This window comes from Pholcus phalangioides, unplaced genomic scaffold (genome assembly GCF_987345545.1).
Source record: "Pholcus phalangioides strain wild (caught in Gottingen) unplaced genomic scaffold, Ppha-v1.0 ptg000013l_1, whole genome shotgun sequence".
Taxonomy (NCBI): Eukaryota; Metazoa; Arthropoda; class Arachnida; order Araneae; family Pholcidae; genus Pholcus; species Pholcus phalangioides.
Genome location: NW_028301606.1, coordinates 11,373,380 through 11,399,847, shown reverse-complemented (window position 1 = coordinate 11,399,847; position 26,468 = coordinate 11,373,380). Strand labels below are relative to the sequence as shown.

Below are 26,468 nucleotides of genomic sequence, written 5' to 3'. Positions count from 1 at the left end.
AGTAGAAACCTCGACTTTACACACTACTTACTTACAAACCTTACTACCAGCGACAACGCGTAAACAGTGATCCGAATACATTTATTCATATTTCTTATGGCAGGAAAAATATTTGATCAAATATTTAACATAGTGAAAGCTGTAGTAGTCTAGTAAAAATATCATTACAAATACTATAGTCGAATCCCGCTTTTACGAATACCGTTATAGCGAAAATCCTCTTGTAAAGAAAACTTTTCTCATATGAATAAATTCATATAGGAACAATGTATTGTGAATTCCGATATTACGAAATGAAAAATCCGTTGTAATGAATTCAAAAAGAACTTTATGAAAATCAATTAAAGAGCGCAGAATGTTCCAAAAATGATCCGTAAAATCGGTTTCAGAGAATTTACTTACTGAACTATTGGGGGGAAGAAGGGTATGTTCGTTCTTCTATGGCTTGTGGGGGTGCGGGAATAAATTTTAACCAAATACTACTATTACTACTAAGCCAGACATGCACTTCTGCGGAACTTCTAACGAATTGGTACATGTTGGAATGTGTATAAATATGTATAGCGAACCTTCCGTGAAGTTTGTTTCTGTGTAATGCTTGTTACGTGTAGTGCTACCATCTGCGATCAATTTTTTAAACTATGAGTTTTTTCTCAATTCATAGTGAGTGAAGTGTAATGAATGAATTATTGTAACGTTGTAGACCTGTTGCTCTCTGCGGCGAGACTTTTTAACGGGGAGATCGCCTCGCATTCGCGCAAAAAATCGAAACTTGAACTGATTCGAAACAAAACAAAATTTGCCTAACCAAATACTGTGCGTGAAAAGGGACTGGAATCTGTGGTAGGCCAGTGGCTACTCGTTGGGAATGCTTTTTATTTTTTCTGTTTCAAAATGAGCGGCATCGAAAGAAAAAAAAAATTTCGATCGAAGAATAACTTATGATTATTCTTGAAGTTGATGGTGGAGTAAATAAAAACATTAAAATACAGCATATCTCCGTCTATTCTTAACATTTTTTGTGAAAAATCGGACAGAGTTGGAATTTCAAATTTAAACAGCAGTTATAGGATTCCCATAGAAAAAAAGAACTAGACTCAAATTTTCAAGATGTGGATGTAGCTGTCTTTACAGAAGAGACAATCATTGAAGACATTTTCCAAAGACATACACGGTTCTAGGACATTCATTCCCGATATGTGTCCCTTACGAGTCCATTTATATGAGAAAAGACTGGAATTTGTATGTGATTTTGGATGCGGTATCTTTCAAGCATAGGCGTACGCAGGATTTTCCTAAGGGTGGGGGGATTTCAATTTCTTTTTCTTCTGGGGGAAGGGAGTTGATGTTTTTTTACTGGAAAATAACACTATAATATAGACTCGGGTTGGGGGGTTATAATCCAAAAACCCTCCCTGTGGGTACGCCAATGCTTTCAAGCATTGTATGCGTATACTTGAGAAGAATTTGTTGCTTCTGGGCTTCCACAATTCTTTTACGAAAAAAACGAATTATTTGCCTCAAATTATGTTAAGTAAGGTAAAGACAAGTAAAACGTATCCAAAAAATTATATATGCAGTGGCAAATTGATTTGAGTTTTTTTAGTTATTTTTTAAATTCAACTTCGTTCTTTTTATTATCTAGATCGTAATTTTTTTCCTTAGAATCAAATTCCGCTACAACGAATATTTTGTAACGAATGTTAGAATATGTAAAATTGAAAATTTCTTTATGACCAAATTTCGTTACAACGAAGTGATCTCACGTCTCTTGGAGTTCGTTATAACGGGATTCGACTGTTTAACGATTGATTTATTTCAAATTTTTTAATCATATTTTTATTGCACATGCTATCCTATGCCAGTACCAAGTTTTTAATGCTCAAGTTTTTGAAAATTTACAAAAAAAGAGCACATTAAAAATAGCTCACGCTCATGGCATCAAAATGTAATTGAATAAAAATTGATTCAAAATAGTGAAAAAATTTTATTTCATAATAATAAAATTAAGTAATTAATTAATTGTTAGTAATAAACACTGAGATGAAGATCGGGTAAGTCAAACGTGAAAAATAAATAAAAAAATTTCCTGAAGAAAAATTGTGCAAAATAATAAATTTTAGCGACTTTTCGGGACTTTTCACGTTCGTAGACATGTTGACATGAATTCTGAACATTTTGGTCCTCTCAGACTCAATTCATTAATACACCGGAATGTATATTTTTTGAATTGAGTCTGATATACACATAGAAAACTTTAAGAGCAAATATGAGCTAAATTCTTTGGTCACTAATGCGCACGGAAAGTCAGGCATCAGGTATTTCCATTTCAAAATACTGAAGAGAGATGGCAGCACCACTAGATCACGAAACACGCTTAACTCAGACAGTTTAATACTTTACAGCCATACATATACTCAGAACACGCGTTCTGGATTGTACAATTTCGTTATAAATTCCCTCAGAAGAATGTTTACGAGGTGCATGTGCAATGAATGAATGAACGCCAGGGGCTCTACCACCGGACTTATCCCGTTGCCGAGATCTCTTCCAGCCCAACTTCGTGACAGAGTCTTGAACAAAGTGAGTGCACCTAACAGTCTGAGTGTGTAGCTCAAAAGAGAGCTAGTGTTGGTTTGATATTTCAGTGCTGCCTTCAAATTGTGAGTGAAGTGTAATGATAGAATAGTTGTAACGTTGTAGGCCTGTTGCTCTCAGTGGCGAGACTTAACGGGGAGATCGACTCGCACTCGCGCCTTGAAGTTGGAAACAACAGAAAACCAACTTCAGCCGACCACCACTGTAGCGTTGGTGGTTTTCGAACCCGGATCCTCGCGGCGAGGTGCATGTACAGTTAAGTAGCAGTAGTCGCATAGCTAGTGGGATTTGTCAAACCCTGATGTAAGCTTTCAGATAATCTTATTTTATATTAAGAAAAAATACTAACTTAAAACATTCTAGCGATGTCTAAATAACTTTAAATTACTTCATATTTTCTTTTCAAAATAATTTTTTCCGCATCATGGTGATTTCACCATTTACAAAATTACGTTCCAAAAACTACTTCTTTTGTCTTCTGTATTCAAAGAAAAAGTCTTTATAAGTAATTACCGCAATTAGAAGATCATTAATTTGTCCAGAATATATTTACAATTTTACACATAATTAAAATCAAGATAACAAAATTTAATTTCGGTAGTATTTTTCATATTTTATGTTTCAAACTTCAGGAAAGAAATATTCCCTTATCCTCCTTCAACTTCGTCATCATTTGGGCTCATAGTACTTTATGTAGACAACAAAATATGTTTTAACTTCAGTTTAGCTTTGTATTCAATGTATTTATGTGCTAAAATGATATCCATTTTAGATTCTCTTCACATGCATTAAAGAAGTCAAGTTCAGATTTAAATGAAGAAGAACACGTGATAGCCTTAAAACAGATGCGAAACAGAATATTTAACATTTTGCGGCCCAGAGGTTTTTTTCGGTACTCTAACAGGCAGAGTCACAGATTTTGTTCAAATTCTGATAACAAAAGGGGAGAGAGACAGTGTTTTTCTTTTCCCTCCGAGGTAGTATGATATTTTTGGGCCCAGCGTAAATAACAGAAAACAATAGTTTTTTCCCCCCCTTCCTTGTTTTTTTTCCCCTTCATTATTTTCGGTGTTGGGGGGGGGCATTTATCTGCTCACGCCCAATCGAAACAAAAAAAAATTCTTCAAATTTGGTGGCAATTTCTAAAAGGTTTAGTGATTTCTACTTTGACAGTTATAATGCGGACCAGGAAAATTTCAAAAAACCGCTTAAAGGGTTAGCAGACAACGATTCGAAGAAGTGCAGCGACCAGCGACGAAGGCACAGGAGGATGTGGCAAAAACGGTTAGCAATCTTCATTTAGATCTTTGTATAAAAAATGACAAAAATACATATTTGCACAGGGTGGTTACTTCGAACAAAACACCAAATAAACAGGGTTCTACCCGTATTCAGACTTCCTCAATAAAATAAGTTGCGGGACTTTTTTTTAACGTAGTAGTGTGTATTTATGTAAATGATATTATGATATAAATTCGAAAAGAAAAGATTAAAATAAACTTTCAAGTATATGCAAAAGTCGATACGCAGCTTGAAATTCTAATTAATATTTAAATATGAAACAAGATGCTCTTCTTTTGAAAGCTTACGAGAGATTAATTACTCAGCTGCATGTGCTCTCAGAAATAAATATATAATTTAATGGATCTCAAGACCCGATCTATCCTTTCAATAAGATATTGAGTGCAGACTCTTGATATCTATGAAGTACGTATTGTTCAATCCTACGGCAAATGAAGTCTTTAATCGGAGTATTACCAACTGATTTGAAGTTAATTATTCTTATAATTAGAGTACTTTTCTATCCCGTAGTTTATTCAATTACGTCGTATTTCTTTTGAAAAAAATATCGAGGATGGTGTTCGTCAATTTTTTTTTACAGTTGTAGATCGGTGAAAGTACTTGAAAAATTTTAGGAATGGGAGAAATAACTCAAGGACTGGCATAAAATAAATGAGAGGAATAATTTGCAGACAGGCAAATATTTAATAATTAGAAGTTTTTTCGCTAGTCCGCAAATTAATAGGAGAAGTAAAAAAAATAGGATGTTAAAAAACAGGAGAAATGATAAATTAATAGAAGAAATGACAAATAAATAGGGAAAATGATAGATAAATAGGAGAAATAATTTGATGATCCGCAAAAAATAAATAAGTAGGAGAAATTGTTTGCACGGCAAAAAATAAATAGGGAAAACGATTTGTGGGATCGAAACATAATTAATAAACAGGAGGAAGTGTTAATATTTTGCAGGTCCATGTATTTATTGGTAAAATAGTTAATAAATAGAAGAAATGATAAATAAAAAGAAGAAATTATAAATAAAAAGAAGAAATGATAAATAAAAAGAAGAAATGATAAATAAAAGGAAGAAATGATAAATAAAAGGAAGAAATGATAAATAAAAAGAAGAAATGGTTAGTAAATAGAGGAAATGATGAGTAAATACGCAAAATAATTCACAGACCGGTATAAAGTGAATGGAAGAAATAATTTTCAGACCACCATAAAACGAGTGGGAGAAATAATAAATTAATAGGAGAAATAGTTTGAGGATCGGCAAATAATTAATAAATAGGAAGAGTTGTTGATATTTGGAATATTTAGAAGGTTCGCAAGTTAATTGAAAAAATAATAAGTGCATAGGATTTATAATTTGACGACCAGAAAGAAAGGAATTAACATGAGACATAATTTGCGAACTGACAAAAAAAAAAGGAAAAATTAAGTTCAGGATCTCTACAAAAGTTAAAGGAATAGGAAAAATAATTTCAGAATTGTTAAGAATAAATAAGCAGGAGAGATAATTTGCTGAACGAAGAAATAAATGGGAGAAATTATTCGCTTACCTACTGACGGACTTAAACACAAATAAAAACCAATATGGAGACGATAGATAAATCTAAAATCATGTATCTTAGCCCTCGTGTACAGAAAATGACCATGGTGTGACGAAAATGATCGAATAATCAAATTAAAATTATGTATCGGCTGTATGAAGGGTCGATATGTTTCGTGAACCGGCACTGGTCCACGGATCAGCGATCGAACATAGAATAAATTTATTTCTCATGGGGATGTAAATTTATGTTCACGTATCGTGAGAGCGATAAATGTATGGAAATGAGTAGCATTATTTTCTCTAAAGAACATAGAATGGAAGATGAGAGACTTACCTATCATATTAAAAATCTAAGAAAAGCTCTCTTCCTATTACTAACACTATCAATCTTATATAATGAATTGATAGACAGATAACTCGTCAATCTTACACATATACGTCATAAAGATTGATCACGTTCACTAATCGCGCATCATCTCTCATAGTTTGGCGCCTGCTTTCCGGTACGTTCTCATACGGTTGGATGTAATAACACATTAAGAACGCCTCTCTTACATCAGAGATCTTCAACGCATGGTCCGCGGGCCACATGTGGCCCTCAAAGATTTATAGAACTTATGGAAATGCTGAAAAAAACCTCAATGTGAGAATGTATTTGAAAACTGGTGGGAGAAGATATTTTGGAATTACTTTTAGATAAAAATTTCAGAAATAACGAAAGAAATAATTTTAGAATTGATTAGGAATAATTTCGGAATTGATTAGAAATAATTTCAGAATTGATTGGAAATAATTTTGGAATTCATTAGAAATAGTTTCGAAATTTATTAGAAATAATTTCAGAACTAATGAAAGAATTGAATACAAATAATTTCAGAACTAACGAAAGAATTGAATAGAAATAATTTCAAAATTGAATAGAAATAATTTCAAAATTGAATAGAAATAATTTCAAAATTGAATAGAAATAATTTCAAAATTGAATAGAAATAATTTCAAAATTGAATAGAAATAATTTCAAAATTGAATAGAAATAATTTCAAAATTGAATAGAAATAATTTCAAAATTGAATAGAAATAATTTCAAAATTGAATAGAAATAATTTCAAAATTGAATAGAAATAATTTCAAAATTGAATAGAAATAATTTCAAAATTGAATAGAAATAATTTCAAAATTGAATAGAAATAATTTCAAAATTGAATAGAAATAATTAAAGAATTGATTAGAAATAATTTCAAAAAAATTTGAAGAATCTTTTTTTTTTTGAATAAATGAAGTTGCAGAAATATTTGAGAGAATAAATGAGAGAAATGAATTTTCTCAGAATTATTGAAAGAAATATTTGCAGAATAAATGAGAAATTTTTTCAGTGATGGAGAATATTGTGCGAAAAGAAATATTTATACAGTTTCTACACAATATTTTATTTAAATATTTATACAAATACTTATGTAGAAGAATATTGAAGAAATAGTTTCAGAATTTATGCAGGTTTATATTCGACGAAAAAAATATCCGAATTTTTTTAATGAAAATTAATATTTAATGACAATAATATCAGAACTGTTGGAAATTCATATTTAATGATAAAATCATTTCAGAATAAATAAAATTCTCCAATAATATAGGGGCCCTCTGTTTGACTCTGAGACCTGAGCCCCATCGGGTCCACCCTGTAAGGTGCCACTGTGTGAATATAGACACCGCAATATGATTCGTTGGCCTTTGGGCAGAACGGGAATTTTTTAGTTGCCTGCAATATCTAAAAGGTTGAAGTTCTCTGCCTTACATCATTGACTCCAAGCAGTCGAATTTAAATGCTGTCATTAATTTAAACAGAAGTGGACATAGAGGGTGTCCATTGTAATCGTTGCCCAGTCCTGAACCATTCCTGTGAATTAGTCTCAGAGTAAAGTTAAGGCTGAAAACAAATTTCAAATATTGTAACACATGTGAGAATCTTCAGTGTTATCTATACACTCCATTTAAATAAAAATAATAATTTCTGAAATTTTTTCAGAAAATTTAATTTTGATTCAGAATTTCTTCATTTAATTTCGATTCAATTTATAGCTCTAATTATTTGATTATTTTATAAATGGCGTTAGAAAACATCTATTCTTTAAAATAATTGTGCTGAAATGAACTTGTGATATTTCCAAAGTAACTGTAGAAATAAAAACTTTAACAAAATTTCCTAAATGTTTCGAATATTCTGAAGTTTGATTTTTTTTCGTCAAGTTATTCTGAAAATTGGATTTGAAAAAAGTGTGTTTTAATTTTCTCTCTCGAGAATGTTTCTTGTAGAAATTTTCCGAATAGTTTCTCTGGGTTCTCTTAAATCTCGCATTTTTACACATAGTGTGAAACATTTTGAATAAGTAACTTTGTAGATTTTATTCTGATATTCTTAAAAAAATAACTAATGAAAAGTTTTTCATTCAATCACTTGACAAGTTTTTGTTGTTATGTGCTAACAAAAATATGACAAAAAATCGAACTTAAGAAAAACATTTTGGGAAAACACCTCACTTCTCTGTTCAAGATTGGTATTTTTTGTAAACCGAAAAATATTTCTTTTTTATTTTAACATTTATAATTTAAGGAAATATTGAGGAAAGAAATAAGTTTACTCAAAACAAGTTTTTTTTTTCTCTGAAATATTATGAAATATTCATGCAGTAGATAAATCCGGAAATACTTCATCTTTTCATTTTTAATTTAACTAATTTACATTTTCAACTATTCCGGGTTTATTTTGAATATTTATCAAATACATATCTACTCACAAATTACAGTTTACAGAAAATGTGAAAAGTCTAAGACACATTTTAAAAATTTCTCCCGATCAAAAATGATATCCGGAGTCCCTGGTTGGGAACCACTGATCTAAACGATACTAGTTTTCAACTCACGTATATGTTAATGTCGACTACGATACTGCAACTTCCGTGGTTAAATGAGTTATGTCGAGTTTTTTTTCGTGATAAAGCGCCGATGTGAATGGAATTTTTAGCTATTTTCCAAATTTGTCAGAAAAAAAGTTCTACACCCATGACAAGTATTTTAGTTTCAATGACATTTTTTTTTATGTCAGTTGATTGACTTTTTATGAAACTTCCTCTAAAAATTTGTCATTGACATTTGTGTATTTTACTTACACCTTGCATACTTTTATAACAAATAATAAACTTATATTACATATAAAAGTGATGTTCAACAAATTGAATCGATTAATTTTTAGAGTTTAGTTGCCGAAATTCCCGGCACTGTGCCCGGATTTTCTCCAAATACTGTGAGCATTAAAGAAGTGGTGAACCACTTCAAGGGATAAACATGCCTGAAATGCATCGTTAGGGGCTCACGGTAACCAAAGTGAACACTCTTAAAACCGTTGTTGACGCTCTTTTTGGGCATTTGCCTAGATCTGACAGATTTTTAAAGTAGGCTGTCGTTCAAATCTGGTCCTGTTTCGTACATATGCAAATCTTGGTGACGCTCTATCTAAAGTTGTGGAGGTGTATAGAGAACATGCACATAACACAGAAAATCAATTTTATATTCAGTTTTGAGTTTTTTGATAAATTCAAAAAAAAAAATTATTTACAGGCAGAACAGTATCACGAATAACTCGATGTTACACGTAAAATGTTCAACAAACAATGCATTATCAATGTTTGCTACTATTTGCGTTGAGTAAAACTACCTCATTTAAATAGATTTATGGATTTACAATTTAGGTATACTGGGAGCATAGCAAACAGGGGGAGAGTATAGCATTTTACTGGCGAATCGTTGATCATAGAGAGAGAGGTATACTTCCAATTAAAAAAAGTTTTAAAATAACGTGCAGTACTTCAGGGCCGAAACTGGGGGGGGGGCAACTGCCTCGGGCGGCAGTTTTAGGTGGAAACAAAGTACACCATATTACAAAATTATCAAATTTTAAAGTTTTGGGGACGGCAAAAATAATAGTTACGGCCCTTCAGTACTCAGATATGAATGACATATCTGAGTACTGTATTTTCAGTTGGGAGGAAACAGCTGTAGTTGTTGGGAGGACAGTAAAATGTCATACTCCCTGTTTGCGATGCACCCTATATATATAATATATGTTTATCAAAAGTGAGTAATATATTACGTGAAAGTTAAACTTAATAGAATACTTCAAATCGTTGAGTTTTCTTTTCTCAGAACTGACTCATTATAAGAAATACGATAATTTTATTAAAAGACAATTTTGCATAGTAATCTTTTTGATTGGTTCTCTATTATAAGATATCAAATATTGTCTAATTTTTTCAATGCGTTGAATTTTACATATTTTAAGTACAAAAGAGAAATCTGATTAAGCGAACAAATACTTTTCTCAAAAACGTAAGTAAAAAAAAACAGTAACACATGAAAAATCCCCACCTAATAATAAATATCAAGTTATTAAATTAAATTATGTATTCAGTTTCCCAAATCTCTAATCTAATTCCAATTACTAATTGTTTTTTGTTTACTCATTCAATCTGTATTCACCGCATATCCTTTAATGAGTGAAATTAAATAAACTAAATCACTTTTCTTTTAACTTAATCTTAAAATGAAATCTTCTTTTCCAGATGTTTCCTCAAAAAGCAATTCCATTAAACCGTAAAATTTTCAATAATTATTTTCCATTTGAGATATCATGTTGCCTATATTCGTAAATGATTTTTGTTCCTTCGGCGAATATCTTTTCTCTTATTTGGAATGTTTTTGTATTAAATCGCTATTATTCCAAATGGCATTCCATTGATGTGTCTTGTAATAAACCGAACGAAAATTACATTTTCAAAGTATGATAACATTTCTAAGAACATATTTTAGTTTTTGAGAAATTTTCTGTGTTTCTTGATAATTTCATTTTTGGATCTTACTGCATCGAAAAACAAATCGTTTTTTGTTAGTTCGTTGGAATAAATATTTGTTTCTTCATCAGCGTAATTGATAAGTTTTATTACGCAAGATAAATCAAGAATTAAGAATTATTTATCAAGGCTTATCGTATTTTACCTTTAACATAAAAAACAAATCGGTTATGTTTCGAATCTGAAGATCGATCATTTAAAAAAAACTTGTTATTCTATATAATGAATATCTTTCCACTTCCATTTATTACATTGGAAACAAAAATTGTTCTCTTAGCGTGAAACAAATTTTTTGCACTTTTTTCATACCATAACCGTCCTTACAAATTGTTTTATTATTTCCAAACTGTTCAGAATCCGCACCATGTGACACTGTTACTTTTACTTCTAAGGCAGTGTTCTTCAACCGTTTCACACCTGGCAGACCGATGAAATTAGATAATCTGGCGTGTACAGGCAGAAAAGACGAAAACAATATGCGGACCAGCAAAAAATAAATAAATAGGATAAATAATTTGCAGACCGGCAGAAACAAAAATACCAAACACAATCTTCGGACCGGCAAAAATCGATGAATACGAGAAAAATAATTTGCGGATCGGCAAAAATAAATAAATAGAATAAATGATTTGTAGGCCGGCAAAAAATAAATGAATAAGATAAATAATTTGTCTATCGGCAGAAAATATATAAATTGTGGACCGGAAACCGGACTATTTATAAGTAAATAGAGGAAATAAATTGCTTTATCCGGCAAAAAAGGAATAGGAACAATATATATAATTTGCGGACAGTCGGGACGCCAAAACAGAAATTAAAGCAAATTTCGAAATGCAGTATTTTATTTTCTAAATCTAAAATCTATGTTGCTGCTAACAGATTGGACAAAATTTTACGTGGATCCGCAACGATTCAGACTAAATTTACGATTAATGAAAAAATAATGCCGAATCGTTGAAAGACGTTTTCGTGGTAAGAAATTTTACACTGCCAGTATTAGCGAAAAGCACCGTAGTGGCACGATGCTAGTCTTCCTCTATTAAGGTTGCCCTCAAAATCCGCGAGTTCGAACCCGGGCAAGAACATCAGAAACAAGTTCTTTACCAGCCGAGTTTACGGCTATCACTAATAGATGGCAACTTCATTTTTCCACCCAGCTCCACTGGTTGGAAACTGCCGTATGGCGATATATGACCGGAGTCGGTCTGCGGTACCGAACTAATGGCAATAAATCATAATAATAACTCCAGTTCATAAATTATCGATCCGAAAATGAAATACACGCAATTTCTGCAGTTTGCTATTCCATACATAAAGAAAATTTTAAGATAAATTCTTCAACTACAAGTTGGAATTTTTCTGCGAACATCATACAAATAGTATATCAATAGATATAAATGGATAAAATTTAGTCGCTGGATCACGAATACATATTGAAGTTTAACTTTTAAAATCTCCTTCCATTGTTTGTTTTATTTCTCATTTTTATTTCGCCTCCATATTTGAAGAAGAGTATTTTCTGATTCCCTTGTGTATTTTGGAGTATATGAAAGAAAAGTTACAGGGATATAAAAGAGAAAATACATATAGTATTTTATGGACTAGATATTAAAACAAACTTTCTCATCATATTTGTTTTGATAAAAGTATACATATAGTATTCTGTTAACTTGCAACATTTGTTTTCATACATTCCAGAAAAATAAAGCTTTAAAAGTAATACGCTTTTAAAGAAAAATCTATTCTTTAAAAGTGTAATTTCTTTTCAAAAGAGTTTTATGGGGGTCACACACACTATCCAGACCAAGGGTCTTCAATATATGGCCCTCAGAGCTTTTTGCCGTTTTCCATCGACGATAAGGAGTGTACGATTACAGAATTATTAGAAATGATAATGATAGAAACCTAAATGAAAGAATGTTTTTCTTTCAGAATATGCTCAAAATTTACGATTAATGAAAAATAATGCCCGAATTGATGAAAGAAATAATTTTTTTTAATTAATGAAAAAATTATAATTTTTTAATCGGCTGAGAAATTATTTCCAAATCGACGAAAATTCATAATTAAAGAAAAATATTTTTGAAATTATTGCAAGAAATAACGTCAGTATTAATGAAAATTAATATTACGCTATGTATCAAGTTATTAATCCTCCAGAATCCTCCAGAACATCTTAAGGATTTCGCGATGTTCGACAAGGATTTCGCGATGTTCGACAAGGATTTCGACCTGACCCAAACATTTTTGGCTCACCCTCAAACCCAGATTTTTTATCTTTTAGAGAGGGGAAGGTAGTTTAAATATGAAAAGAATCATAACTACTGAATGTTTGAAAATTCTGGAAAGCACAGACTCTCTCTGAAAAACATTCTCCTAAAAATCAAATATTAATGAAATTTCATAATTAATGAAAAAAATAACTGCAACAGTCTAACAAAAGAATTGAATAATTTACGGGGGTGGCTCTGAACCCCGTTGGCCCATCACTTAAAATGCCACTATTTAAATCTATAAATCACTATATGACTTGTTAGACAGCGAGCTTCGTGTAGTAAATTTTTAATTTAACCCGCAATGTGTCTGAAAGGTCAATGAACACTGGGTCTAGATTATGGATGCAAAATACTCGGCTTATGTGTCATTTTTCATCAAAAGTACTTAAACTTTTTATGGGTCGTGTACGAGCTATATTATTCCTTCGACGGCGGAAATAAAAATGGCAAACACCAAATATACAGGGTGGTCCAAAAAGCTTGATCTCATTTAAAAAAAAAAAACTATTAAATATAGAGACAAACGGCTTAAAGCATTTGAAAGAAAAAAGTTTTAAATTTTTGCTTCCTTACTTACTACAAATTTTCGACCTGCGCACCTTTAATACCACGGAAGATTTTTTTTTTTTTTGTTGCAAATAGCAATAATTTATTTGTATACGTTAATACAGTAGAACCGTGTTTTTACGACTCTCAAGAGGCCGAGTAAAAACGTTTATAGATGCAAAAGTCGCAAAACTGACACATCTTTAAAATTGATTCCCTTCCGCTCAACAGACATACAAAATACAACTTGCATTATAAATTTCAATGTTTTTAAATTTAAATTTCAAGTATCAAATCAAATATTATATATATATACGGGGTGATTATAAAAAAACTATCCCGACATATGGGGCCCTAACTATCATACCATTCACAGAAACTGAATGAAATTTTGGCATAAGGTATTTTGAGGTATGCGCTCAAGAATGATATGGAAAACAACAGTGTCACTCTAACAGTTACTGTTACAGTGAGAAAATTTCGAAAATATCAAATGGCAACACCAAGTTTTTTGTATTGGAATGCGATCTCCATACTGAAAAACATTAAATAGCGTTGGAATGGCACCTGTAGCACGAAAATCCCCGGAGCTAGGCAAGGAAAAAGTAGAAAGGACTTTTCCGTGCACCAGAGCATTAATGTTCGTTTCATTCGTCACACCGTTTCTTGGGCTGAGATCCCAGCCTGATTAGTCCTCCACAAGGTCATGTGGAAACACAATAAAATGCTTTATTTTATGCTGCTTCTCTGCCCTTATCGGTTGTCCTCACTTTTAGCCTATCTACCGCCGGTGATTTTCATGCTACAGTTGCCGTTCGAACGCTATTTAGGGTTTTTCCCAATGGAGATCACATTCCAATACAAAAAACTTGGTGTTGCCATTTGATATTTCCGAAATTTTCTCACTGTAACCGTAACTGTTAGAGTGACACTGTTGTTTTCCATATCATTCTTGAGCGCATACATCAAAATACCTTATGCCAAAATTTCATTCAGTTTCTGTGAATGGAATGATAGTTAGGGGATGTATATCGGGATATGTCGGGATAGTTGTTTTATAATCACCCCGTATATATATATATATATATAGCCTAAAAAATTACATATATATATAGTTTTTTACTTATACCTCAATTATTTATAGAAGAAGGTAAAAAAATATATATATATTATTTTTTTTGACACATCCCAGCAAGTAATGCACAGCAACGAAAGAAAACTCCACTGGAAATGATCCAAAGAACTGATGCTGTGTGTTATATAATGCAAATATCTCTTATTGGCAGACCTATAACTAGTGCTGTCATAATGAATGGGCCCATTCGGGTACGGCCCGAAAGCCTCAAGTGCGTTAGGAACCTTATGATAATGAGATGTGGTGCAATGATTTTTTTTTTTCTAAAGAAAGCATTGAAATTTATAGTCAGGTACTTTCAGCTAATTATGGAGCCCAGACTATCACTTTGCCCGGTGGTCCACGATCCTGTTAAGACGTCTCTGTCTGCACTCTCCAATTGCTCATTGGTTTTCCCTAGTTCACTCATTTCAGTTTCAGTTAATGCGCTTTAAAAAAAAACAACTGTCAGCGTCATCTACTGTTGACTTAAAACACCAATTTTTAAATTATAATTGCATAATTTAAAAATATATATATCTAACATTTTAATAAATTAATATCTTGAGCAATTTTTTCTATAAATCAAATGGATCTCAATTATAGAGAAATTTTATGCAGTCAAATATTGATTAAAATAATTTTTAAGGAATTTTTTTGAATAAATTTTTCCATAATAGAAAGTTTAAGACAATCAACGTAATATTTTTTTAAAAGACATGCCTTGCTGCAATTGAATCGGCAAAGTAATGGTTTTTATTGATTCTATGGATAGATACGGATAGATATGGAGAAATACACTTTTTAAAGGCTTATAAATCTTTGGGACTGGCTCTATCAGATTGTTCAAGCGGGAATATTATTGGTTGAAATAACAACGTGTAAAGTCACATTTTAGAATAATCGCGTTGCTTATGTTATCTTGTACTAGCGAGAGAGCAGTAAAGATGCCTCCTTAGATAGGTGAAATCTTCTACGATTAATTAGTGGCTCTTGCGAAAGTCTTCGGCAAATGCATTTCCAGAAAGTCGGGATACAGGTTAGACGTTGTGTTATCGTGTTATTTTCTGTAATGTAATCCGTTTTCCCGTATTCGTGTTATGTGCTATATAGAGGACACTGTGACAAAACTCAATAGATTCTCTCTTACTGGTTACAAAATAAATCTCCTAATAATGTCCTATCTATACAGATTACATGTCAACTTCATCTTCTTACTTGCCACACAAGTCTTCTTCTCACTTCTTTTGAAATCCCAAGCTGCTGTCTTCAGCCCTTATGTGCCACTGGGCACACGTGCAATTTTTCTCCCTGTTCATTGGGTTCCGCTATCAATTTTAGCCAAATGGTTTTTATTTTACATCGACCTGATAGTTGTCTTTATAGGGAGATCTACGCGAGTGATTGATACTTGCGAGCACGAGGCAAACGGGGGGGGGGGGCACTACTATTAATTTTTGCTAATTTTTCCGACACAACCCTGTCTCTTTTGAGGTAACGGAAGCAAGTTGCTTTGCATCAGTCCGGGGTTGTGAGCGGTTCTCTCTATTCATATACAGATTACATACCTAATAAGAGGACGTAAATTTTGCCTAAGGATGAGGTTTGTAGCAGAGCTAAGAAGATAATGAAAACGAAGTCTGAAAAAAAAGGGGGGGGGGGAAAGTATGAAGTTGTTTACAGGGAAATTTGGTATGCTAAGAAACTTGGTGGAGACTGGAAGGTATATGAAGGAACTGGACGATACTACTACAACAAAATTAAAGGCATAAGCAGTGCAAGGAGAGCAATCTTAAAAAATTTGAAACTTCGAATGAGGACAGGCCTCTCGACAGGCATTAAGTGCACTATCGTTTCAAAAGTGATCTTCATGACTTTAAGTCAATAGTCAAGAAGAAAAAGGATGCCATGATTACTCCGGTTCCTCTGAAACGCCGTTTAACTACCAAAAAGAAGAATGGATACGCCAACATTTCTTAAACTTTTGCCCCATCCGCAGTACCTCTTTCCTCTATTCTAGCGGTTCTCAATCGGTGTTCCGCGGAGCCCTTGGGGCTCCTTGTGCACTCTACATGGGCTCCGCGGCCGCTCGGAGGGCCGCTCGAGGGTTTATTAAAGAATTTTTATCAAACTTTTATAGTGTAACACCAGCCTAAAAAAGAAATCAGTAACTTTGATGAATAATTAAAAAAATTGGTCTATACGGGGCTCCGTCATAGAATTTTTTTACTAAAAAGGGCTCCGCGAGTCAATAAAGGTTGAGAACCGCTGCTCTATTCAATGCTCAACGCGAGCTCCACCGGCTCCCCAGAGCTATTTAGCACAAAGAATATTTACGTAAACCCTTTTCAGGGAGCCGCAAAGCACAGTTTGAGGACCCCTGGCATCTATTCGAATAGTCTCGTCGCAGAGAGCAACAGGCCTAAACGATACAATTATTCAATCATTACACTTCACTCATAGTTAGAAAAAAACAGATGGCAGCACTGCACATAACAAGCATTACACAGAAACAAACTTCACGTTAGGTGCGCAACACATAAACGCACAGCTTCCAACATGGCCCAGATCTTCTTCGACAACCTGCTTTAATCTCTGCATTGAGACAGAGCAGCGAGCAGTGATCTGGCTGGGAGGAGAAAGTAATACTTACTACGTTGCAATCGTTTTGAATGGGCTTAAGATTATTTAAGCGCGTCCAAAGTATGGTCTCGAGGTTACTTAGAAGATTTTCCAACGCGATCGATGGACTCTTTAAGCTTTATGAGGAGCCGAAAGAGGAAAGTTTTAATTCTGTTGAAAAAAGAAAAAAAAAAGCTTTTTCGAAAGAATTCATTGCTTAATGGATCGGGAACTCTCTAACGAAACTCTATTATCTCTGATGTCATTTCCCTTTCTGTGGTGACAATCGATAAGATGGTTCGTTCACTTTGTTCTTAAGGAGGAACCCAAGACGTTGCATGCAATAAGCCACAAAAACGATGGGATTTGGTTATCTAATTCAATAAATAAAGTTCCATCCTAACTTAATTACTCCCGGAATAATGATTTGAATGTGTTATATATAAGTCAAATATTTTTCGAGAGATCATTCAGTTGCGAGAAACATTATTCCTAATTTGATAGAAATGACAAAGAATTTACCGAAAAGATTCGGGGGGGGGGGGGGCACCCCCGAATTCGAGCTCTAAGATTATAGGGAAATACATAGTTGAGATGAAACATCGAAATTGCCTGTATGATTGAGAAAATTACGCCTTGCTGGCAAATAAAATCAAGAAGTTTCTCTCCCTCTCAAACATGGGTTGGTGGCCATTACTATATTTCGCCATGATATTCAGAATGGAACAGATTTATGACACTTTGCCAAAAAAGGGTGATCATTAGAGTATCAAGATGATTGCATCGCCGAAATAGCAACGCTGTTCGGCTGTCCACGTTATGCAGTACTTGGGCAGAGAGAAGGGAGAACTGTAATATACGATATTTACTTAAATGAAAGTTCAGACACCGTTTTCACTTGAAAATATGGTAGATGGATGGCAGCTCCACTGACGACATTATAAATACGTTTGGCCCACGCGTTTATTCGTACATAATACATTCTTGCTTGCAACCAATTTGTTAAAAAATTCCCCAGAGGAATGTTAATGAGGTGCATGTACGGTTAAGTAGTAGTAGTAGTTAGTGCAAACTCTTATTGCGAAGATCCAGGTTCGAAATCTGTTGGTGGCACAGTGGTGGTTGGCTGTTTACAAGATGCATGGACGGCTAAGTGGCAGCAGCATCAGAGATGGTACAGAACCGCTGAAACTTCGAATACTATGGCATAGGTCAATGTGGGCTTTTTCGTTTTGTCCTTAGAGACTGCTTTACACCGAGGGACAGGTGCGTGAGCAGCGCAGTGGTAACATGCTCGTCTATCATCGTGAAGGCTAATGTCAGGTCCGCAAACTTTGTCTCGAGGATTGGTAAAAAAAACTTTTCTTATCGGACCACCGATAGATAGCAGCTTTTAGCGCCCGAATGGCGTGGTGGTAAGATGCTCGTCTACCACCGTAGAGGTTGCCATCACGGTCCCAGGTTCAAACCCCAGGGAAGAGTATAGATAAGATATTTCTCTACACAATGAGCTTTAGGCGATCACGGATAGATGATGCCTTCATTTCCACCCCAACTTATTAGTGGCGGTAAACTGCAATCAGCGATATGATCAGAGTTTGGTGAAGCAGATGGCAACTTCTGAGTGTGTTTGTGCTCCGTGCTCAAGACGATGACGGAAGTACAATATAACACGACTTTCTGTAGAAAGAATGATTTTCGTATAAATGTAAAAGTCATATAAATGAGGATCCCCACAGTTCATCGTACCTCCCCGTTAGCGGACAAAAGTTTTGGTCCCATGGGTGTCCGCTATCAAGAGCTTTACTGTAAAGATCGGCGTGATTAGTCCTAATGTTTTGCCTATTCACACCATGTTATTTTAATACAATTTAATGACATACAAATACCATTTGATCCAATACAACGTCCGAACTCATCTCTGCTCTCTCCACTCTGTTTTTTCTTTCTTTTTTTTTTAAAGAAATACACAAAAACCGTGTTTTTCGTTTGCTAAAATTTTGTCACAGATGCATGGAGATGTACTAAACTATTACAAGTTTATTAGCTTCTAATCTGGCGCATTTTTCACTGCAGCTGGTTATATTGTATATAACAAAATGAATAATACAATTTTCTTGTTCCGTTGAAATGGTAATTCTCTTGAGCAGCTATCGGATACTTAGTTCAAAACACATCATGACGCATGCGCAAACAAAAGTTAAAACACATGATCAACATAAACTTATTATCAAAGAAATCCAAGATGACTGCTTCCATGCCATGTCAAATCACGTTCAGATTCTGGCCCGACGTCTCCATCGTGCAACCAAGTGTGATTCTCTTTTCAAACAACGTTTGATGTAACATCGCAATAGAACGTCCGTTTTCCGTGAAACGGGGGGGGGGGGGGGTCGTTATATAATGCGAACGTCAACCGTATCTATAAAATCTTCTTAAAACAATTTCTTTCTGTTGCAGGTACCGACACATTCTGCAAAGCATTTTTCGATGGTTTCTTGTGTTGGCCACCGACCTTATACAGCTCAACGATCCAACTGCCATGCCCTCCCGAGAAAGGACTCGACACTACGAGTAAGAATTTATTATACAATTCAAAACATATAGTGAATCGCTTTTGACTCTCTGTTCGTGGGTTAAAATCATTAAAATTATTAAAACTTAGTTGACATTTCAACTCGCTTATAATCGATCGTAAATACTCCGTGAACTACTTCGATGGAGATGAGGGGGGCTTAAATTGCCAATTAGCTTAGTCTGCTCAGGAAAGCCTTAAAAGATCCATTTCAAACGTAAACAAAGGTATCTTAACAAAGGATGGTCTCATATTAAATGAGTTTAAGGACCATCTCCAACTCTCCCGTACGAGTATCTTATTCTATGCGATAAATTTGTTACATAAACATCTTTTATGTTACCTGAATATATTTTCAGTTCCAATTACGCCTTGGTCTTTTTTATTAATTTTTGGTATTTAATAATTAAACTTGTACTAATAAAGGGAACGAAGAACGTTCAAAATATAAAGATTATATTTCTTTAATGTTTCCAGGAAAACGACTTTTAAAGAAATTTCTTTTTCCCATATGTAATGTAAAAATGTCAAATCATTTAAAACATCATCGGTTGCGGATCTCCGACTGCGAATACAAGAGCTCACAAACATTCCCGCATTGTAATCAGCCATTCAAGTGCAATAATTCCACCCAAGTGCAGACATAGGTATATTGATTGCAGTTGAATATCCCTAGAGTATTCGGGAAAAGCACTCACTCCCCAGCGACCGGTGATTCACACGTTCCGTTTCAGATATGAATTGATACGAGTTGCTTCTGAATCAGTCGTATCAATAGTAATTAATAGAGAAGTTTTCGTGTTTAGAAAATAACAACTTTCGTAAACTGCCTGAAAAATTGTTTTCCGTGTGATAGGAAATTGATCCCAGAACAGTTTTTTTCGGCCAAATTTCATAGATCATATTAATATTTGTCCGGCTTAAACATATAGATTACCTTTAGTTTTCTGAATGTAATCTATGATCGAACATGCATATGAGGCACATAATTCTGCCCGAAGCGATTACGAATGGGGTGTCGATGTGTTCACGTTTCGCTCTCGTCACTTGTGGGCAACATTCCAGCTCCTCAGAGAAACGTTTTTGGACGGAGACGTTGCAGATAGTAATTACATTCCTTGGCTAATCCTCCGCTTGGGCAACCTCCGAATGACATCCGGTTCCATAGTTTATGCTGTGATCATCTTCTAGATTTTCTTCAAACTTAACCCTTTATTGGTCTCTGGGATAATAATTTCCCACCATTGAAAATTAAAGTAATTATTGAAATTTATACATTTTTTTATTGTGAAGTTGTATGAAGTTAGGGATTTTGTTCAAATGGAAGCATTTTATTGATAATGAGATACATTTCCCGCCTATAAAGAAAGTTTTTTCATGAAAGTGAAGAGTATATATCCCGCTCAGTGCAGTAACTAAAAATTCCTGTACCCTATGCAAGAATTTGCATTTAGGCCCCTGCCAAGTGGGCCCTGTGCGGGTGCACCTGCCTAGTTACGGCACTCACCCACTGGTACACTAGTTACCGGTAAGAAGCTGGATCTCATTGTTCTGTGGCGTTCGCGTTCAAATTTTTCCTTACTAAAAAAAGCGGTGACTTATTTAGGCACGTAACCAGGCATGTAACCAGTTTCATTGTAATTCATCGTATAATTTGGTATTAAAAATTTCTCAATGACGTCAAAAATCTTGCTCACACACACACACACACAAGTGAGTTTTAAAATAATAATGACAGTTTTAATTGTACATCCCTAATATTTTTGTCAACAATATGCGTCATAATTTATTAATTTTTTCTTTGAATTATTGAATGTGTAAGCCTTATAAATAGCGCTTTTTATTTTGTTCAAATTGTCACAAAGATATTATAGGCAGTAATTCTTTTATTATTGCATGCTAGATTCTAGTTCCTCAAAAGGTATTTTCACTAGACATGATCCTGCAAGTAATAGGGAAGTTAAGCTCAATATAAAGGGAAGGTTCAAACAGAAAACAACTTCACATTCATTACTCACAACCATTAGAGGGCATGGTAGCCCAGGTCGGTAAGTTACTCGCTTAAATTACCAAAGGATGTTTAGAAGTGTCACCCGGTTCGATACCCGGTTGGTCCTTGTCAGAAACTTTCCTGACGTAGCAGTACAAGAAACGGCGACATAACTACAAAAAACGATTGCTGCCACAGGAAGTCCCACAACGAGAGGTTAGCGCCCCAGTCTCTCGGTGAGTATGAAAAAATGAGTGAGAAAAAATGCTGCCGTTCGGAATCGGTAATAAATTGTAGGTTCCGATCTAATTAGCCCTCGTATGCAGAAAATGACTGCGTGGTGCGACAAAAATAATCATAACAATCAGAAACCCATAAGTCGTTTACAGCTCCGTCCGATTTTAGCAAATGAATCGATAAGCACATTTTGCAGCAAAAAACACCCTGGTTACGCACCCTTACATGGCGTTTGTAAGAAGGGAAATAATCCTGATGAGAGTGGCCTGTGTGTGTGTGTGATCGAAAATAAATTGCGTCTTTCTGATGTAGGATCACATATGCCAATTCGTATTGATAAATGTAGTCCCAGTGTATTCTGCAGCACAAAGGCTAAACAATAAAGGAGCGATATGATTTGTGAGAAATGTGATGTGGCTTCATGCAAAGGTATTGTCTTGCTCCTTTTCAGAGCTCCTAAGTATGATATTCATTAGCTTTTTGTGAATTCGATTTTGTGTATAGGTTTTTCTTATGTATTATACCAAAGAATAAGGTAATTTCATATATGACTTCAAATTTTGTTTCATTCACTTGATTTTTTTATATCGATACAAAGTGGGAAATTATTATCCCATAACCCACTCGACGTAGTTTGTTGTGCTAAACGGACAGTGGGACAATAATTTCTCGCCCCCATAATTTGCATATTAATAATGATATTCGTAAAATTTCTACATTAACGTGATCTTATATAACTTCTGACACAGGGCAAAAAGTAATTAATATCTGTGCGTTAGTCTTTTGTCCTTAAGCACCAGAGTCTATATAAGCGTCGGCAAAAATATTTTCGTTCGACATATACGCCGCAACTGTGTAAGTGCTGCACCTTTTCAAAAAACGATTGAACCTTTACGTATTTTTTGTATATTTCTACAAACAGCTATTTGTAGAGAAATCGTTGATGAATGCTCAAAATCGTTTCTGAGTAGTTGAAATATAGTTTAATATTGATTGATATTTGAATATTTATACGATAATGTTCACCAGTCAACTCCTTGAATATTGTGTTTTTCGAAACAAAAAAATTTCAAAATCTCTGCAAACGTCATAAATCTCCAAAACACAAAATATCGGCCATAAATGACAGAATCCGAACACATTTGCAAGGGAAAATAAGTTACCCTATCCGAAACCACCTATCTTTTCCAAGTAGAAATAGCGTATCAGATTCAGGAAAGGGATGCATTCCTCAAGGCAGGCCGTAAAGCCAGTTTTTCCTAGGAGCAGGTTTCTACAGCGCGCGCGCAGCGTGAAAACGCTGATTGGTGAAAAAAACCTGAATTTCAGGTTTTTAACCAATCGACTTCACACGGCGCAAACGTTCTACTCCTAGGAAAACCCGGCTTAACTAAGATTTGTTTGTGAGTGTGTGTGTGTGTGTGTGTATGTGTGGGATGGGGGGGGGGGAGAGAGGCAAATATGATTTCCAGTGCCCCCCCCCCGCCACTGTAAAATCCAATACTCTTTGTATTTTTATTCTTCCCCAAAATTTGCCGCTACGGTAGTAGCCCCCTTTGCTTCCCTCTTGTGTATTAATTTCGGTTTCCTCTGATATCGAACCTTAGAACTCTAATCCCACTTCCATTTATGTAGGCAGGAATTGCGCCCACAGCACCTTGAAGAATCTTTCATTATTAGGTTATTAATATCTTTTATGATCTTGAATAATAGATTTAACGCAAAGTAAATAAATTTTAACACTTAGAAGTTTTTCATTTTCATTATTTACCTTGGATTACTAGAATTCGCAAGCCGTGTATGCGGTTACGACGGCATATGGGAAGGAAGGGATGCAGACATTGTCCAAGAAGGTGGATGGACCAATTACTCTGAATGTTTCACCAAAGAAATCAAGATACTAATGGACAAGCTCTATACAAGCACCGAAGATGATACCCAGGTACAAAAACAAATCCAAAGATTCTATATTTTGAAATTCCCTCGTTATTTGAATGCTGTTAGTAATTAAAAAAAATTAGAAAAGCGTACACGTATTTCAAAATTAACGAAACTGGCCCGGATAAATTTTAAAAATATGCACTGGGGCTTCTCAGAGAGCCGCTGGTGTTAAAGAACCGCTGTCTTAATGATTCCTATCAAAAGTATGGCTTTTTTTTTTTTTTTTATTAATAATTCAAAACAGCACACATAAATACATGGACACAGATATACAAAATAAAATAAAGACAACAGAACAAAAAACAAAACATACACTATGCAGCTCTTAGGGACCCATTTGGTCCGTCCTAGAGCTTAATAAATATTATATATAATAAACGGCACGCTCGATTTATATTTATTTCATTTCATTCATTTTTTTTTTTTCTAGATATTTCAAATTTTTCCTTGGTTACCTATTTATATTTTCAATAAACCTTTCAAAATTCGTTATAGAGTTTGAGAATGTGAAGATTTCTTTCTTGAGATGTTTATTTATTCTAAGGTCTGATAATTTTTTTCCGAATTTGTTACAAATAGTTGGTCCTAGGTAATTTATACTTTTTTGAACAAGGTATTTGTTTGTTTTTGGAGTTATATACAAGAAGTTGTATCTATTTGAGGTTCTATCGTTATTAGTTTTAAGAAATAAATTATGGTTTTTAGTCATAAAAATCATCATTTTATACACATAAATTTGTCTTAGATCAAGTATTAAAATTTCTGATTTCAGTAGATCTGGATTATTAAATAACATTACCTTACGTTTTATGCGATTATAGATGTTATTTAAGTTCTTAATATTATCGTGATAGGCACCTCCCCACACTGTAATAGCGTAAGTTACTCTTGATTGGATCCAGGCGTAGAAAATTGTTTTAAGGAGTTCCGGACTTACAATGTTTCTTAATCTATATAAAGCTGCAATTTGTTTTCTTATCGTATTACAAACATTGTTAGAATGGCTATTCCATTTTAGGTCGTCTTGTATAACTACACCTAAATAACTATATTCTCTTACTCTTTCTATGTGACTGCAAGAACAAATTTGGGAGGGGTATTTACAAACGTGTAATCTTAGTGATATTGGAGTTTCTGGTTTAATATCTCTAATTTTTAGACAGATGAATTTCGTTTTTTCTACGTTTGGAAGTAATTTATTTTTTGTTAGCCATGTGTTAATCTGTCTAAGGTCATCTTCAACTTCAGTTATCAAATGAGAAATATTTTTACCTTCAACATATAATACGGTGTCATCCGCGAAAGACACTATTCTACCATGCAAATTTAGAAGGCATAATTCATTTATATATATCAGAAAAAGTGTGGGGCCAAGTACTGTTCCCTGAGGTATTCCTTTTTTTATTTCAAGGTAATCACTTTTTTCATTTTCTATATAGACTGCTTGTATTCGTCTATAACAGTACATCTCGAACCACCGCAATAGTTAACCACGAATTCCGGCATTCTCCATCTTATGTAATAACAGAGATGGATCTACATTATCAAAAGCTCTTTTTAAATCGATAAAAACTGCTATTGAATAATTATTGTTGTTGAAGCTCTGGTTTAGATATTCATTCACTTTTGCGATTGCCATTTCAGTGCTTTTTCCTGTTTGAAAACCGTATTGATTCTCAGCAAAGAAGTTTATACGTTTCAAGTAACTAATCAATTTTGTTTTCATACTTTTCTCAACTATTTTTGAAAAAACCGGGAGTGCTGAAATAGGTCTATAATTTGCTAAAAGGTTTTTATCACCTTTTTTAAAAATTGGGTACACGATAGAAACTTTGAGTTCGGGATAGAAAATTCCTTTTATTAGTGAAGTATTTATTAGGTATAGTAACAAGTCATTATGATATCTGGCTATGATTTTGATCATTTTTACTGTTATACCATCATATCCTGTCGCTTTATGTTCATTTAGTTCTGATATTATCTTGTGTAAATCATTGTTTCGAATGCCAGATATCATCATTGAAGATATCGATGCATTGCTATCACAGTTTCGAGAAGCACTTATATTAGAATCCTCACTATCTAAGTTTCGATTTATAAAATCTGCATTAAAGTTAAAGCTTTTGATGTAGGTGAATTTATAATTAATTTATTTCTAATTCGGAAACACATTTAGATGATTCACAACCATTGAAATCATTTCCAAAACTAATCTACCAATTTTCTACTTCAGCGACTCTTCGATCCGGTAAGGGACCGTTCAAGTATTACGTAAGAAAAATTTTAGCCATTTTTGACCAACTCCCCCCCTTGTCAGCAAAATTTCGTCATCAGCTCTGCCCCTCTGAATCCTAACGCATGTTGGTGAGATAAGAGGCGTACACGGGGGGAGGGGGGCATAAGGGGGCCCGTGCCCACCCCCCTCCACGGTCAAAAATGCATTTTTTTAATGCAAAAAAATATTTTTTGTAATTGAAATTTCGGAAGAAAATTCCTTTATATGTTATTATAATCAATTTCTGCTAATTTCAATTCTATTTGAAGGCTATGAACTAAAAATTTGCCTTTAATAAATTGATTGCGACCCGCCCTCCAAGCCATATAATGATAAATCGCATAAAGGTCCTTGGCCCGCGGACTAAATATGGCCCTTAGGGTTATCTGATGCGGCTTGCCCTCCTCAAACCTAATTTTGTGAAAATGAACTACGCGGCACATTTACAGATCGCTTAAGTGTCCCGTGGTACAATGCCAGAACATTTAAGCGACCCGGGACAGTTTCAGAACACTTAAGAGATCCGTGACACATCTAGCGATCCCTTGAGT

General features: G+C 34.1%; 1 protein-coding gene across 1 annotated transcript in view; it reads left to right on the top strand.

Annotated features, from left to right (window-relative positions):
* Window positions 1-26,468, top strand: part of LOC149078600 (PDF receptor-like) — a 104,563-nt gene that overhangs the window by 39,220 nt on the left and 38,875 nt on the right. The window contains exons 2-3 of the mRNA XM_089241149.1: window positions 19,360-19,473; window positions 23,486-23,643. Of these exons, the coding sequence (XP_089097275.1) occupies window positions 19,360-19,473; window positions 23,486-23,643 (272 nt within the window). The remainder of the gene's footprint in view (window positions 1-19,359; window positions 19,474-23,485; window positions 23,644-26,468) is intronic.